We start from the raw sequence: 18,055 nt of genomic DNA on the forward strand, positions 1-18,055 counted from the left end.
TACAGTTGGTTGAAAAAGAGTTTGAGACACTAAGAAAGACACATAGAAATCGTGGTCAGCATAACCTTACTATGGCTGAGAAGAAAGCTTTGGATAATCTCTCCAACAATACATCCATTACAATCAAGGCCGCCGATAAAGGTGGGGCGGTGGTTGTGATGGATACTGTAAAATACAAAGCGGAGATATTACGTCAATTGGCAGACACTGATGTTTATTGCAAGTTGTCAGGGGATCCCACAATGCGGTTCCAGAAGGAACTACAGCTTATAGTCAGTGAGGCCTTGACCAATGGCCTGATTGACTCTAAGCTGTCTGAGTATTTGATTACCAACTGCCCGGTTAGGCCTTTGATATATGTTTTGCCCAAAATTCACAAAGATTATTTTAACCCCCCGGGCCGGCCGATTGTTTCAGGCCGTGACTCTATTTTCAATAAGGTTTCAATTTTTCTTGACAAGGTGTTGTCCAGGTTTGCCTCAGGTGCGAAGTCGTATATTCGAGATACTGATGATTTTTTGAATAAACTTGAAAGTGTAAATGTTACAACTGATACACTGTTGGTGTCCTTTGACGTGGTGTCATTATACACCTCCATAGAACATGACAGGGGCTTAGCAGCCGTTGATGTGGCGCTATCGGGCTCGGACGTGGGGCCGGACCGTGCACGTCTGGTCCTCCAGCTGCTGGAGTTCATCCTCAGAAGGAATTATTTCCTTTTTGGGGATGATTACTACCAGCAGTTGAGGGGTACCGCCATGGGGACCAATGTGGCCCCCACTTATGCTAACATTTTCATGGCGGTGCTCGAGGACCAGTACGTGTATGTTTCACGGTTTTGGCCCCGGGTCCGGGCCTGGTGGCGCTACATTGACGATGTGTTTGTAGTATGGGAGGGGCACCTCAGTGAACTCCTGGATTTTCACCAAGAGTTAAATAACATTTTTCCTGAACTCAGTTTTACGATCACACATTCTCAGGAACAGGTGCAATTCCTGGACACACTGGTGTATAAAGTCGGGTCTTCTCTAAAAACGGATCTGTATGTGAAGAGCACTGATAGAAACAGCTTATTACGGTTTAACAGCCACCATCCAAGAAATATGCTTGAGTCGCTACCATGGAGCCAGATGCTTAGAGTCAGGAGGATAGTGGCTGATGACTCACGTCTTGACTCTAGATTGGATGAGATGTGCCTTAAATTTTTGAGTAGAGGCTATCCTGTGAATGGAGTTAGAAAACATGTGGAATGGGCTAAAGGGACATCTAGAGCGGCCATAAGGGAGAAAAAGACTAGGGTTAGAGAGAAGCGGATTCCCTTTGTGTCCACCTTTAATACAGCTAGTGGGTTGATGAAAAATATGATTTTGAAACATTGGCACATTTTGCATCAGGGTCTGCCTGATATTGAAGAATTTGCCCTGCCGCCAATCTTATCCTACAAAAGAGGACGTAATCTAAAGGACAAATTGGTCAAATCCGACGTTGGTCCTACAGTGGTCAATGTGCAGAGGACGTTGGGCCCCCCGAAATTTGGTAATTTTCCCTGTTTAGGATGCGCGTGCTGTGGGAATATGATCAAGGGTGATTTTTTTAATCATCCTCACACAGGCCAGAGGTACTCCATCAGGGAGAGGTACACGTGCACCTCAAGTTTTGTTATTTATCTTATTGTTTGTCCCTGTGGACTCACATATGTGGGGGAGACCACAATGGAAATAAAGGCACGCATCAGCAAGCACAAAAGTACCATCAGAACCAAGATGATGGAGTTATCAATACCTAAACACTTCATTGAGAGTGGACACTCAGTTAGTCAGTTACGATTTAGGGTGATTGATGGCGTGCCTCCTTTCCGTAGGGGTGGGGACAGGGTTAAACTATTAAAAAAGAAAGAACTTAGATGGATATCGATGTTGGGTTCTCGACTGCCTGGGGGGTTAAATGTTGACTACAATCTCTCAGTATGTGTATCTTGATCTATCTTTATATGGTTCGTGTGGCTCACATCCGTTTAGATTGTTTTTAATGTGGTGATTGGTATACTACTTATTGCATTTTTTCTAGATTTATGTGAATTGACATATAGTAAATTGGCTGGTCTTCTCCTGTCTGTTGGAGATGGCGTTCTGCCTTCTTGATGGATATATAGCCATGGATATGGCGTTATATTTGTTAAGACGATTCATGTGTATGTCTCCCCATATAGTTGTCCGTCGAGTATGGTGGGTCTGAGCTATTTTTAGCTATTTATGGCCCTATTTAGTGATTGAGGGGTTAATTTTGAGGACCACCTTTAAATATCTTTAGATGGGGGCTCTAATGTCTTCACATACCTTTTTTGTATGTCCACATGTTTAATGGCATTAGCCCTTTAGTGTGAGCAAGGGTACCGGTGGATCATTAGCACATTTAGTGTGAGCAAGGGTACCGGTGGATCATTAGCACATTTAGTGTGAGCAAGGGTACCGGTGGATCATTAGCACATTTAGTGTGAGCAAGGGTACCGATGGATCATTAGCACATTGCCGTGGGGGCCGGAGGGCGTGTCTGTCGGCTCTCTGTGGCGCCGCTGGTGAGGCGGCAGGCATGCGTACTCGGTCCTGGGCTTACGTGCGGTATGCTGGGCTGACGCGCGGGTTGGTCATGTGACCTGAGTGGGGGCGGATGCAGGTACAGAGCCTGCAGTGATTCTAGTTTATGGGACGTGTGCCGGTTGGGGTGGGCGTGCCTTTCGGCTGCTTTCGGCGAAGCCACATGTTTTTACATGTTTGGCGCTGCCGTGTGGCCGGCAGGTTTACACACTGTAATCGGATATGTCTAGAGGTGAGTAATGAGAGCCTATGATGTTATTACCTATGTCACTATTTGGTACCATAATGATCAGCCTGGGGGGTGGTTCTATGTAAGCGGATATGGAGCTTGGATTGGCTCCAACGCATGGGCTTGATATGTGTCAGTGCCCTGGATTGGATTTTCACCGGAGACATAGATTGGCTAATTAAGTAGTGATGTGATATGGGTTCAGTGATAGGCAGCTCACGCTCGCAATAGCCCCCATGTGTCCTCTGATAGGCTTACAGGTGACATGCGGTTTTGTTTATTTACTTTTCACCGTTGACATGTGCATATTATTATGAATTTGAACATTATTGCCAATAATGTGGCCATGTGATATGAATGCAATGAGATTTTAATTATGTATGTTTCACTATATATATGTTTTTTATGGTTAATATGATCACCAGTTATTATGTATGCAAATTTTGTAGGCGGACCTGTCAGGTGGTGGTGATCCACTTCCTTTATAAGGCCGTCATTTTGAATATTATGTATGCTTGATAAAGACCCCATAGGGGTTGAAACGTCGCACCTTTGGCACAATAAAGTGTTTACTTCTTTCACCTGGATTGGATGCCGTCCTTCACTTCTGAAACTTGGGCAATATACTATGTCACTGGGCAATATACTACGTGGTTGAGCAATATACTACGTCACTGGGCAATATACTACGTAGCTGGGCAATATACTACATGTATGGGCAATATACTATGTCTCTGGGCAATATACTATGTGTCTGGGCAATATACTACGTGGCTGGACAATATACTACGTGACTGTGCAATATACTATGTGGCTGGCAATATACCACGTGGCTGGGCAATATACTACGTGGCTGTGCAATATACTATGTGACTGTGCAATATACTATGTGGCTGGGCAATATACTACGTGGCTGGGCAATATACTATGTGGGCTGTGCAATATACTACGTGGCTGGACAATATACTACGTGACTGGGCAATATAGTACGTGACTGGGCAATATACTATGTGGCTGGGCAATATACTACGTGGACATGCATATTCTAGAATACCCGATGCGATAGAATCGGGCCATCCTCTAGTATGGTAAATAAAGACACAGCAAGAATAAAGTAATTAAATTGAAAGAAAGACACACACTCCTTTAATAATCTTAATTAAACCATAGTTATAACCTCACCTAATTCCACCGAAGCCCTCGATCTCCTGTAATAAAACTAAAATAAAGAAACAATACACCATACCTGTATGTCATTCTGTCCCCGTAATACATGTCTGGAGGATAAACAGTTTTCAACCTGGACGGTGCCTAGATGCAACCATCCAGGCTGAGAACCACTGGTGACTGAACAGCTGCAAGCGCAGCCTCAGTGACCAGTGGTGACGTCAATGAGGTTACATCCGGTTAATGAGGCTCCGTTCTCAGCTGGGCTGAACTGCCGTGACCTCGGTGAGATCCACGCTAGCAACGTGAGAAAAAATAAGGTGTCGGATGATGGGATCAGGAGTCCCATCAGCTGACACCAGTGACTGGAGATAAACTTTATGCCTCCGATCACAGCTGAGCGCTCGCTCTGCCTTTTGACAACATGGGAACCGCGGCTCTCTGACTGGTGGGGAAGATTTCACCGCCGATCAGAATTGGTGTTTGCCACGCTGCCATGGACATGACAGCGCAACAAACACCCGGTGTTTTGTCAGCCGGACCCGAACAGTAACACAGACTTCCTGGTGAAGTCCGTGTTCGGTGTCCGTGCCTGTACAGTAGGTGTTTGGTACGGATGCCGAACTTTACTGTTCAGAGTTGGCCATCTCTATTTGTGATGCCTTCATAATGGTGCTGACGCTGTGCATGCGCACGCACACCGAGCGCCATGTTCTATGTGAGCTAGCTAAAAATGGACCAGAGCCCCTAACCGGTCACAAAGTTTCAGGCACTAATGTCAGTAAATATGCTACTGCTAAATAACCTTTCATACAGAGGTGAAAAACCAGTGAGTTAGGTACTTTCTGACCTCGTATTAAACTCTTTCAACTGACTCCAAATGTTAACAAAATGTTGAATAAGCTTACCATTTAAGTTTAGAGCTGTTTTACAGTGTAAACAAGGGTAAGAAAATCCTTTCTAGGTAACTGCCAGTTATTATGACACCCAATGGAGTACTGAGTTCTGCTACATCTATGTAGCAGCAAAAATGAGATGATTTTTTAAAATATTTAATAGCATCAAAAATGAAAGTAACTCATTCGTTCTGTCACAACATTGCTTATTGGTAATATCACAGTTGGTAAATGGCAAATTACTTTTCTACGCACTTACAGAGTAAAATCGAAATACATGGTTTGCGGTCTACAATACGTAAGACGTTGGTATTTTCAATGTGTTTTCATAAACGTTTTAGGATCGGATTTGAATTTATCCCCTCGATGCATCTGCAGTCTTACAATGTCATTTCATCTTCAATTGTCATTTATGTAACAAAAAGAAAATGCCATCTCTGATTATTCTATAATAAGGCAATAACAATATAATCCCTGTTTTATAGCTTCATCATCCCTCCCAAGGGTTCCGGTTTGGAACAGTAAAAGAGAGCAGTGCGGAAGACTATGTTAAGAAGAGCTTTCCCGAGATGCACGAATACATGAGAAGATATAACACCCCATCTACTTCTGATGGAGTCGCATTTCTAAAGTAATTGACATCTATTTAACTTTATTACTTGCTCATCTACATTAGTTTGTTTTGCATTGCTTCTTAAACTCTCATATAAAGTGTTGTGATTTTTTACACCAGCTCCTTACAAACTACAAAATATCAGAGCTATACAGTAAAATGATTTTTGGTGGGAGGATTGTTGGGTAGTGAACTTGAGGGTCAACATCAGGCTTAGGGTAGTTGTGGTTTCAGGAGTGCACCACTCTCAAATAATCAAGAGCCAGATTGACCCTTGGGACCACTGACAAGTTCGTGGCCCAACGCTCCCATGCGGCAAGCTAGGCAGCTTTGGAAGAGCACGGGGGTAGCTGAAGCATTCATAATCCAGCAATCAGGCCAGTTTAAGAGAAATATTTGCAAGTTTTATAACAAAACACTTGCAAGTGCTCAATCCTTGCCTAGAAAACTGTCCCTCTCTGATTTACTACAGAGACTTAACCTAGGCAATGAGTATTAACCCCTTACCGGCATCGGACGTACTATACCGTCCGATGCCGGCTCCCCTGCTTTGATGCAGGGCTCCGCGGTGAGCCCGCACCAAAGCCGGGACATGTCAGCTGTTTTGAACAGCTGACATGTGCCCGTAATAGGCGCGGGCAGAATCGCGATCTGCCCGCACCTATTAACTAGTTAAATGCCGCTGTCAAACGCAGACAGCGGCATTTAACTACCGCTTCCGGCCGGGCGGCTGGAAATGACGTCATCGCCGACCCCCGTCACATGATCGGGGGTCGGCGATGCTTGTGAATGGTAACCATAGAGGTCCTTGAGACCTCTATGGTTACTGATTGCCCGTCGCTGTGAGCGCCACCCTGTGGTCGGCGCTCACAGCACACGTGCAATTCTGCTACATAGCAGCGATCAGCAGATCGCTGCTATGTAGCAGAGCCGATCGGGTTGTGCCTGCTTCTAGCCTCTCATGGAGGCTATTGAAGCATGGCAAAAGTAAAAAAAAAAAGTTTAAAAAATGTGAAAAAAATAAAAAAAACATAAAAGTTTAAATTACCCCCCTTTCGCCCCAATCAAAATAAATCAATAAAAAAAATATCAAATCTACGAATATTTGGTATCGCCGCGCTCAGAATCGCCCGACCTATTAATTAAAAAAAAGTATTAACCTGATCGCTAAACAGCGTAGCGGGAAAAAAACTCGAAACGCCAGAATTACGTTTTTTTGGTCGCCGCGACATTGCATTAAAATGCAATAACGGGCAATGAAAAGAACGTATCTGCACCGAAATGCTATCATTAAAAACGTCATCTCGGCACGCAAAAAATAAGCCCTCAACCGACTCCAGATGATGAAAAATGGAGACGCTACGAGTATCGGAAAATGGCGCAATTTTTTTTTTTTTTTTTTAGCAAAGTTTGGAATTTTTTTTCACCACTTAGATAAAAAATAACCTAGTCATGTTTGGTGTCTTTGAACTCGTAATGACCTGTAGAATCATAATGTCAGGTCAGTTTTAGCATTTAGTGAACCTAGCAAAAAAGCCAAACAAAAAACCAATGTGGGATTGCACTTTTTTTGCAATTTCACCGCACTTGGAATTTTTTTCCCGTTTTCTAGTACACGACATGCTAAAACCAATGATGTCGTTCAAAAGTACAACTCGTCCCACAAAAAATAAGCCCTCACATGGCCAAATTGACGAAAAAATAAAAAAGTTATGGCTCTGGGAAGGAGGGGAGCGAAAAACGAACACGGAAAAATGAAAAATCCCCCGGTCATGAAGGGGTTAAACTGTAGAATTAAAATTTCCTTCATTGTTGAAAGGAGATAATTTTTAATAAGAGGTAAATTGCAAAGTTGCTTGTTTTTCCAAGCACTTTGAAATCAAACTTGTTTGACAAGATGGGATAACTTCTTTAAAGATGTAGCCAGGATGCCATGAAGTAACAATAATTTACATTATTGCACTTGTCCTTTTCCGATTTTATTACATTGATTGAAACAGCCTGTAGACTCCGCAAGAATTAAGGCACAAGGGTGATTGAACCTTCTGTGCCTTCTTAAAGTGGTTTCCACTTTTAAAAATGTAGTCTACAAATAATGAAGTTCTAGTTAAAAAACAAACACAGATAAAACTCTCTCCGGATCTACTGCTGGCTCACTGCTGAAGTCCCTGTGTGTGGGTGTTGGATGCAGTGGTAAAATCACATTGACATCACTGCTGCAGCCACTCACAGATCTTGGTGGCTCATTTAATGTACATCAGCAAAGGTGAGGATCAGTAATTGTCACCTCTGCACTCAATGCACAGAGACGGGAGCTGTATCGAAAAGCTGTTGCTAGATCCAGGGAGGGTGATTGCTATTTGAATTAATTTTTTACTGCTATCTGATCATTTGGTTAACGCTTTTCTGAAAATGGAATACCGCATTAATCTGTGCCACTCCAAGTAGTTGCAAGACAAAGCTTGTCTTCATTGAATTAGATTGAATCAGGCTCGTCATTCCAGAAACTTTGAAGATGATGCGCGAGTTTCCTGGATAGGGTTCTTTTTTTTTCTCCAAAAAGGCTGTATGATAAAGATCAACCATAAATTCTATTAACTTTTTAGTATAAGCAGTCCTGTGTGTGTACATAAGAAATAACACACTATCTAGCCATAAAATATTTTATATCGGGTGTTTTAAACAGTTTTTCACTGGTGGGAGGAGCATAGCTGAAATGCTCTCTCCCACGCACAGCTTAGCTCACACACAGATTGATTCATGCAGTTCATCTCATTATTAGCACATTGAGAGAAGCAGCAAAGACATTGGGGAAATTATACTGCAATGAGAAGTCTCAATTGGAATCAAAGACTTAGAAAGCTCAGCATGATACATCTGTGTCTCCCTCGGCCTGTTTTCTTTCCCAGTTTCTTTCTTTTCCTCCGCCCTCCCCTTCTATAGAGTAGTGTACACTGTAATGGGTTGGATGGGCATGACAGTGTGGCAAACACTGACTCTGATCAGCAGTAAGATCATTATCACTGGTCAGAGAGCCACAGCCTCCATGCTGTCAGGTGACAGTGTGAGTCCACAGCTGTGACCAGAGTTAAAAACAACGAGAACGGATGGCGGCTGATGGGAGTTTTCATCAGCCGGCACTTGTGCTAAAAATAAATAAATTTTTTAACAAATGGCGTGGTTTCCCTGTATTTTTGATAACCAGCCAGGCAAAACTGAAAGCTGTGGGCTGCAACCCTTAGCTTTCAGCTATAGGAAGGCTGGTTGTCAGAAATAGAGGGGCCCCCACACCGTTTTTTTAAATAAATAATTAAAGAAAAGCAATTCTGGCGCTTTGCCCTGCTCTTTCCACTTCCCCTGTGGAGGTGGCAAGTGGGATTAATATTTGTTGGGTTGATGTCACCTTTGTATTGTCAGGTGATATCAAGCCCATTGGTTAGTAACGGAGGTCACCATAGTCAGATGCACACTGACACAAGTGATGGCATATATTAGTAATACAATGATTAAGATTATAATTTATGGCTAATCTATTTAGCAGGTATTTAGCACCAAGAATCTGAGGTGCAAGCCCTTGACTTCAGCGTACTGCTATTGCAATTCATCTATGCATTGCTGTCCTTTCAACAATAACCACATACACTGATAGACCTCTGCCCCACTATAATATTCGTATTATAGTGGGGCAGAGGTCTATCAGCTTACTGCTATGCAATATACTCTCATAAGCCATGGGCATCTTAGAATTGTCGTCTTTGAAATTGGTAATAGGGGATTGCAATCTGGCAGCTCATGGGTCCAGGCCTAAATAGATTGTGCAACTCCATTCATTGTGAGAACAGGCTAGATGAATATTTGTTTTATAATTTTATGGTTACTGTTAGTAATGAGCGAATAGCATTGTTGCTCAGGTCTCCCAGAGCATGCTCGGGTGATCTCTGAGTATTTTGTAGTGCTCAGACATTTAGGTTTCCTCGCCTCAGCTGCTAGCCAGGCTGAATACATGTGAGGAATGCCTGTTTGTTACGGAAATCCCATATGTATTTAGGCTGTCCAGTAGCCGTAAATCATGCAGCTGAGGTGAAGAAAACAAAATGTCTGAGCACTACAAAATACTCAGAGATCACCTGAGCATGCCCGGGGAGACCCAAGCAACAATGCTATTCGCTCATCACTAGTTACTATTCATGGTGATTGGTGCAGTTACTGAGTTGGAGACATCATTACTGAGTAGAGGGAGTGAAGGATCAGCATTATTGAGTGCAGTACACTAAAGGGGCACCATTATTGAGCAAAAGACCACCAAGGGGCAACGATACTGAGTATGGGGTATACAAGAAGTATTGTTTCTCATTACGGAGATCGACATGCTAAGCATGCTGAGATGAGGAGACTTAAAGCCGCAATGCTCCTCTGGGTAATATGCTAATTATACAAATTTTCTCTTCAGAGAGGAAGAGAGCTAAAACTCTCTTGCCACCTATTGGAACGTAGCAATCCTACAAGTCAATATTGACCCTTTAACAAGCCTTGTCACATGACTTAGGATAATAGCCAAACCAGAATCTCAATTTGCAGACACTGTGTTTCGGGGGTTTCGATCTGATGAAATATAGTGATGTCCCACCCTGGGACAATGTTAGAAAGTAAAAAAAATATCCCCAAATAAAGGAAATAAATAAATATTTTCCAATAAATCCATTTATTTATGTAAATAAAAAAAACAAAACAATATTACACATATTTGGTATCGCCGTGTCTGTAACAACCCGCTCTATAAAACTATCCCACTAGTTAACCCTTTCAGTGAACACCGCAAAAAAAAAAAAAACGAGGCAAAAAACAATGCTTTATCATCATACTGCCGAACAAAAAGTACAATAAAATATGATCAAAAACACAAATATAAATAACCATGGTACCGCTGAAAACTTCATATTGTCCCGCAAAAAAAAGCCACCATACAGCATCACCAGCAGAAAAATAAAAAAGTTATAACTCTCCGAATAAAGAGATGCAAAAACAAATATTTTTTCTATAAAATAGTTTTTATTGTGTAAAAGCGGCAAAACATAAAAAAAGATATAAATGAGGTATCGTTGTAATCGTAATAACCCGAAGAATAAAGCTGCTTTATGAATTTTACCACACGTGGAATGGTATAAACGCCCCCCTAAAAGAAATTCAGGAATTGCTGTTTTTTGTTCATTCTGCTTTCCAAAAATCGGAATAAAAAGCGATCAAAAAATGTCATGTGCCCGAAAATGGTACCAATTAAAATGTCAACTCGTCCCGCAAAAAAAAAGACATTCTATGACTCTGTGGGCCAAAATATGGATAAATTAAATCTCTCAAAATGTGGCGATGCAAAAAACTATTTATTGCAATAAAAAGCGTCTCTTAGGGTGCTACAGCTGCCAAACAAAAACTCGCTATAAAAACCCGCTATAAATAGTAAATCAAACCTCCCGTTTATCACTCCCTTAGTTAGGGAAAAATAATAAATTTTAAAAAATGTATTTTTTCCATTTTTCCATTAGGGTTAGTGTTAGGGTTGGGGCTAACGTTAGGGTTAGGGTTGGGGATAAAGTTATGGTTAGGGTTTGGACTAAAGTTAGGATTAAGGTTAGGGCTAAAGTTAGGGTTAGGTCTGGGGCTAAAGTTAGAGTTAGGACATGGCGTCTAATCTCAATTCCAGCCAATTCTGCGTTGAAAAAGTAAAACAGGGCTCCTTCCCTTCCGAGCTTTCCCGTGCGCCCAAACAGGGGGTTACCTCAACATATGGGGTATCAGCGTACACAGGAAAAATTTAACAACTTTTGGGGTCCACTTTCTCCTGTTACTCTTGGGAAAATACAAAACTGGGGGCTAAGAAATAATTTTTGTGGAAAAAAAAGATTTTTCACTGCTCCGTGTTATAAACTGTAGTGAAACACTTGGGAGTTTAAAGTTCTCACAGCACATCTAGACAAGTTCCATGGGGGGTCTAGTTTCCAATATGGGGGTCACTTGTGGGTTTTTTTTAAACTGATTAGGTACATCAGGGGCTCTGCAAATGCAACGTGATGCCTGCATACCAATTCATCTAAGTCTGCATTTCAATCGGCGCTCCTTCCCTTCCGAGCTCTGTCGTGTGCCCAAATGGTAGTTCCCCCCACATATGGGGTATCAGCGTACTCAGGACAAATTGGACAACAACTTTTGGGGTCCAATTTCTCCTGTTACCCTTGGGAAAATAAAAAAATTTCAGGCTAAAAGATCATTTTGTGGAAAAAAATGATTTTTTTAATTTTCACGGCTCTACATTTTAAACTTTAGTGAAACAATTGGGGATTCAAAGTGCTCACCACCCATCTAGATTAGTTCCTAAGGGGTCTTCTTTCCAAAATGAGGTCACTTGTGGGGGTTTCCACTGTTTAGGCACATCAGGGGCTCTCCAAACACGACATGGTATCCAATCTCAATTCCAGCAAATTTTGCATTGAAAAGTCAAATGTCGCTCCTTCCCTTCCGAGCTCTGCCATGCGCCCAAAAGGTGGTTAACCTCATATATGGGGTATCACCGTACTCAGAACAAATTGAACAACAACAACTTTTGGGGTCCAATTTCTCCTGTTACCCTTGGTAAAATAAAAAATTTGGGGCGAAAAATCATTTTTGTGAAAAAAAATATGATTTTTTTTATGGCTCTACATTATAAACTTCTGTGAAGCACTTGGGGGTTCAAAGTGCTCACCACACATCTAGATTAGTTCCTTAGGGGGTCTACTTTCCAAAATGGTGTCCCTTGTGGGGGGTTTCCACTGTTTAGGCACATCAGGGCTCTACAAACGCGACATGGTGTCGGATCTCAATTCCAGCCAATTTTGCATTAAAAAGTCAAACGGCGCTCCTTCCCTTCTGAGCTCTACCATGTGCCCAAACAGTGGTTTACCCCCACACACAGGGAATCAGCATACTCAGGACAAATTGCTCAACAACTTTTGGGGTCCAAATTGTCCTGTTACTCTTGGTAAAATAAAAAATTTGGGGCGAAAAATCATTTTTGTGAAAAAAATATGATTTTTTTTTTACGGCTCTACATTATAAACTTCTGGGAAGCACTTGGAGGTTCAAAGTGCTCACCACACATCTAGATTAGTTCCTTATGGGGTCTACTTTCCAAAATGGTGACAATTGTGGGGGGTTTCCACTGTTTTGGCACATCAGAGGCTCTCCAAACGCGACATGGTGTCCGATCTCAATTCCATCAAATTTTGCATTGAAAAGTCAAATGGCGCTCCTTCCCTTCCGAGCTCTGCCATGTGCCCAAACAGTGGTTTACCCCCACATGTGGGGTATCAGCGTACTCAGGACAAATTGTACAACGATGATTGTGGTCCAATTTCTCCATTTACCCTTCGTAAAATAAAACAAATTTGGATATAAATTAAAAATTTTGAGAAAAAAGTTAAATGTTCAATTTTTTTAAACATTCCAAAAATTCCTGTGAAGCATTTGAAGGGTTAATAAACTTTTTGAATGTGGCTTTGAGTACCTTGAGGGGTGCAGTTTTAAGAATGGTGTCACTTTTGGGCATTTTCTGTCATATAGGCCACTCAAAGTCGCTTCAAGTGTGAGGTGGTCCCTAAAAAAATGGTTTTGCAAATTTTGTTGTAAAAATGAGAAATTGCTCGTCAAATTTTAACCCTTATAACTTCCTAACAAAAATAATCATGTTTCCAAAATTGTGCTAATGTAAAGCAGACATTTGGGTAATGTTATTCATTAACTATTTTGTATGATATGACTCTATAATTTAAGGGCATAAAATCTAAATTTTAAAAATTGCAAAATTTTCAAAATTTTCCCCAAATTTCCATTTTTTCACAAATAAATGCAAGTTAAATCGAAGAAATTTTACCACTATCATAAAGAACAATATGTCACGAGAAAATAATCTCTGAGTCACCAGGATCTGTTGAAGCGTTTCAGAGTTATGACCTCATAAACTGACAGTGGTCAGAATTGAAAAAAAAATGGCCTGGTCAGGAAGTTGAAAATAGGCTTCGGGTGTTAGGTGTCGAGTTCCCGCCCCTGCACAGGGGGAATCTCAAACCATCTCCGCTGCGGTCTCCCATTCTTCTCCTGATGCAGTGGAGCCTGCTCAGTGGAGACGTCGGTCCCAGCGTCTATCTCGGGCTGATACTGGACTACTGGTACTACTGTTCTTTCAGGCTCTGCCTTTGTAGCCAGCGCTGATCTGCGGCGAGCAGATGTTTCTGGGTCTAAGTCCTGCTTTTCTCATACTGGGCATGCCCATGGGATCACCTCCCATTGGAGGTCGGAGGTCACATGTACAGGTCCTGAAGCAGTTCCTATTGGACCACTAGGAAGGTCCTTAACTGCAAAAGCTATAAAACGTTCACATGGCCACAATTCCGCATCCTAGCTTCTGAGCAGGAGTGGTCAGATAAAGCCCTTTCCCCTATATTTTGGAGGGGGCTGGCTGACCACGTGAAGGGCGCTCTGGCCACTAGGGAGATTCACGCCACACTGGAGGAGTTAATAACTGTTTACTCGTATTGACATCCATTTTAACGAGCAGAGGTTAGAGAGAGCCCAGTGTAGGCAGAGGTTTTGGCTGGCTCCCACCTTCGCCAAACCTTTGGAATCTCCGGTCCTGGTCCCTGAGTCACATGAGGCCATGGGAGTGTGACAAGTGGGATCTAAGTCCTGGTCCGCTCGTGCACTCACGGTCTGTCATGTTTGCCAGCAGTCAGGACATCTTGCCACCAGATGTCCCCAACGGTCGAGGAAACGTCAGCGTCTAGTAGTAGTAGGTGGAGGTACACTAGACACGTCGACGTTTGCCTCCAAATTGTCCTTTAAGGACAATTACTATAGGCTCACTCACTCACTCACTCGGTAGAGCTCTGCGTGGATTCTGGGGCGCAGGGCAATTTTATGTCTTCTGCCTTCGCCCAACGTCACGCAATACCCCTGGTAATGCTAGCTCAACCAGTAACTGTACGAGTGGTGAATGGGTCGACAATGCCCTCACAGATAACACACCAGACCATCCCTTTTACTCTGTCCATGTCACCATCTCATCAGGAGATTATATCTCTGCTCATCATTCCTGAGGGAACTGATGAGGTCCTGTCAGGGATACCTTGGCTATGGTACCACTCGCCTCATATTGAGTGGTCCACGAGCAGAATTTTGGGATAAGATGAATCTTGTGGGGGTAGATGTCAGAGGAAATGCACTCAGGTTGCTATTACTGAGGTACCTGCAGATCTATCCTCTCTCCCCAAGCAATATTGGCCCTATGTGGATGTGTTCTCCAAAAGGGCTGCGGAGACCATTCCGCTTTATCGCCCCTATGACTGTCCTAATGACCTCTGGCCTGGTGCTGAGCCTCCCCAGGGTCGAGCCTATCCGTTATCTCTCCCGGAGATGGAGGCAATGTCACAGTACATCCAGGAAAATCTGGCAAGGGGATTCATTAGGAAGTCAGTGTCACCTGCAGGGGCTGGATTCTTCTTCATGCAGAAGAAAAACGGGGAACTATGTCCATGCATAGACTACAGGGGTCCTAATGCAATCACCATTAAGAATAAGTATCCCCTGCCCCTGATATCTAAGCTTTTTGTTAGGCTTCGGGGAGCAAGGGTATTTACTAGTGTTGAGCGATACCTTCCGATATCGGAAAGTATCGGTATCGGTTTCGATCGGCCGATATTCAAAAAATATCGGATATCGCCGATACCGATACCCGATCCCAATGCAAGTCAATGGGACCAAAATATCGGAATTAAAATAAACCCTTTCTTTCCTTGTAGGTTCATTCTACATGAAGGAAAACAACTAAGAATAATGTAGGATGTATGGGGGAGGTGGCGGAGACATTAAAGGCAATGAGGATTAGTCCAATCAAATAGAATAGCATGTTTGTTTTTTTTTTTAAAGACGTTCGGATTGAAAAAGATATTGACTATGTAAATTTTTTTTATTTTGTCAGATATTGATGTTTCACTATTCCACGCCCTTCCCCTTCTTTTTTTTCTTTTTTTTTTTTTCTTTTCCCACACTTTCATCTTCATCATCATCAGCATCTTTGACATCAACTTCTTCACCTTATTCATCTTCTTCTTCATCTTCTACCTATTTTTTTTTTTTATTACATTCTTCATATTCATTTTCTTCAACTATTATTATTCTTCCTATTCTACATATTCTTTTTATTCCACTGTTATTATTCTTCCTATTCTACTTCTTCATCATATTCTCATTTGTGACAGGCATTCCCGTAGTTGTTATCTATAAAAGTTGGAAGATTACACCTTCCGTTCTGCCAGTCACAAAAGTTACATTTGTCCGCGTTCAGTTTGGCCTGCAGCATCAGGCTTTATCCAGGGGCACCACGAGGAGGAACGGACTCACCCCCATACACTGCTTAGTCTTCTTCTGCATATAATTTAGATAATATCTTTTGCTCTGATATTAAGTCTTATGCTTAATGTTCTTCTGCTCTTTGTTCTGCAGCCTCTTGTTCTTCTGCTTCTCGGTCTTCCATGTTGTCGTCTCCAGGGTCGTCGTCTCCAGTGTCGTCATCTCCGCCGTCGTCGTCTCAGCCGTCGTCGTCTCCGCCGTCGTCGTCTCCGCCGTCGTCGTCGTCGTCATCGGGGTGGTCTTCCGGGTCGTCGTCATCGGGGTGGTCTTCCGGGTTGTCGACGTTAGGGTCTTCAACTTGGAAATGTAGCAGAAGGTACAAGAAGGCTGAGAAAATGCCAAGAACCAGCTGATGGAACTGGAACTCGGATGGCTACCCGAAGGTTCAAGAGCCTATGGAACTACCGAGGACCAGCTGACGTTACTGGAACCCGGTTACTAAGCAGGAGGTACCCGTGCTAAAAAGCACTACCAAGGACCGCCTGACGTTGGCGGAACTCGGATACCCAGAAGGAGGCACCTAAGCCAAAGGCTCTGCCCGGAACCAGATGACGTTACTGGAACCAGGATGGGGAGCAGAAGGTACAAGAGCAAAAGACACTGCCGAGAACCAGCTGACGGTACTGGAACCCGGATGGGTAGCCGAATGTCCAAGAGCCAATGGAACTACCAAGGACCAGCTGACGTTACTGGAACCCGGTTACTAAGCAGGAGGTACCCGTGCCTGAAAGCACTACCAAGGACCACCTGACATTGGTGGAACTTGGATACCCAGAAGGAGGCACCTAAGCCAAAGGCTCTGCCCGGAACCAGCTGACGGTACTGGAACCAGGATGGGGAGCAGAAGGTACAAGAGCAAAAGACACTGCCGAGAACCAGCTGACGGTGCTGGAACCAGGTGGTGGACCCGAAGGCCCACAGGAGAGGAGAGAACAGCTAGGCCGCGAGGCAGCCGCAGTTACCGAACCCCAACAGTCCTACAGGGGGAGCTGGGCCTACTGGCACTACAAAACCAGCCTTGACTACCAGTTCACGCAGCCCACATAGGAAGCTCCTAAACTGGAGGCACCCTGGAGTTGGCTAACTCGACCGCCCCACGACGGGGCAAGCATAGGCGTCTCAGTGAAGTTGACACAACCCGGAAACAGCTGACGGTGCTGAAACCAGGCTTGGCACGAGGGAGTACCTGTGACAAGAACACTGCCGAGAACCAGCTGGCGGTGCTGGAACCCGGATGCGTTGCCCCAGTGTGCAAGAGCCAATGGCACGACCGAGGACCAGCTGACGGTGCTGGAACCCGGTTACTAAGCTGTAGGTGCCCGCGCTTAAAAGCACTACCAAGGACCGCCTGGCGTTGGCGGAACTCGGATACCCAGGAGGAGGCACCTAAGCCAAAGGCTCGGCCCGGAACCAGCTGACGGTGCTGGAACCAGGTGGTGGACCCGAAGGCCCACAGGAGAGGAGAGAACAGCTAGGCCGCGAGGCAGCCGCAGTTACCGAACCCCAACAGTCCTACAGGGGGAGCTGGGCCTACTGGCACTACAGAACCAGCCTTGACTACCAGTTCACGCAGCCCACATAGGAAGCTCCTAAACTGGAGGCACCCTGGAGTTGGCTAACTCGACCGCCCCACGACGGGGCAAGCATAGGCGTCTCAGTGAAGTTGACACAACCCGGAAACAGCTGACGGTGCTGAAACCAGGCTTGGCACGAGGGAGTACCTGTGACAAGAACACTGCCGAGAACCAGCTGGCGGTGCTGGAACCCGGATGCGTTGCCCCAGTGTGCAAGAGCCAATGGCACGACCGAGGACCAGCTGACGGTGCTGGAACCCGGTTACTAAGCTGTAGGTGCCCGCGCTTAAAAGCACTACCAAGGACCGCCTGGCGTTGGCGGAACTCGGATACCCAGGAGGAGGCACCTAAGCCAAAGGCTCGGCCCGGAACCAGCTGGCGGTGCTGGAACCAGGTGGTGGACCCGAAGGCCCACAGGAGAGGAGAGAACAGCTAGGCCGCGAGGCAGCCGCAGTTACCGAACCCCAACAGTCCTACAGGGGGAGCTGGGCCTACTGGCACTACAGAACCAGCCTTGACTACCAGTTCACGCAGCCCACATAGGA

General features: G+C 44.2%; 1 protein-coding gene across 1 annotated transcript in view; it reads left to right on the forward strand.

Moving 5' to 3' along the window:
* Positions 1-18,055, forward strand: part of GRIN3A (glutamate ionotropic receptor NMDA type subunit 3A) — a 930,574-nt gene that overhangs the window by 638,840 nt on the left and 273,679 nt on the right. Inside the window, exon 5 of the mRNA XM_069766589.1 lies at positions 5,372-5,517. Coding sequence (XP_069622690.1) covers positions 5,372-5,517 — 146 coding nt within the window. The remainder of the gene's footprint in view (positions 1-5,371; positions 5,518-18,055) is intronic.

The sequence above is a fragment of the Ranitomeya imitator genome, chromosome 1, assembly GCF_032444005.1.
Source record: "Ranitomeya imitator isolate aRanImi1 chromosome 1, aRanImi1.pri, whole genome shotgun sequence".
Taxonomy (NCBI): Eukaryota; Metazoa; Chordata; class Amphibia; order Anura; family Dendrobatidae; genus Ranitomeya; species Ranitomeya imitator.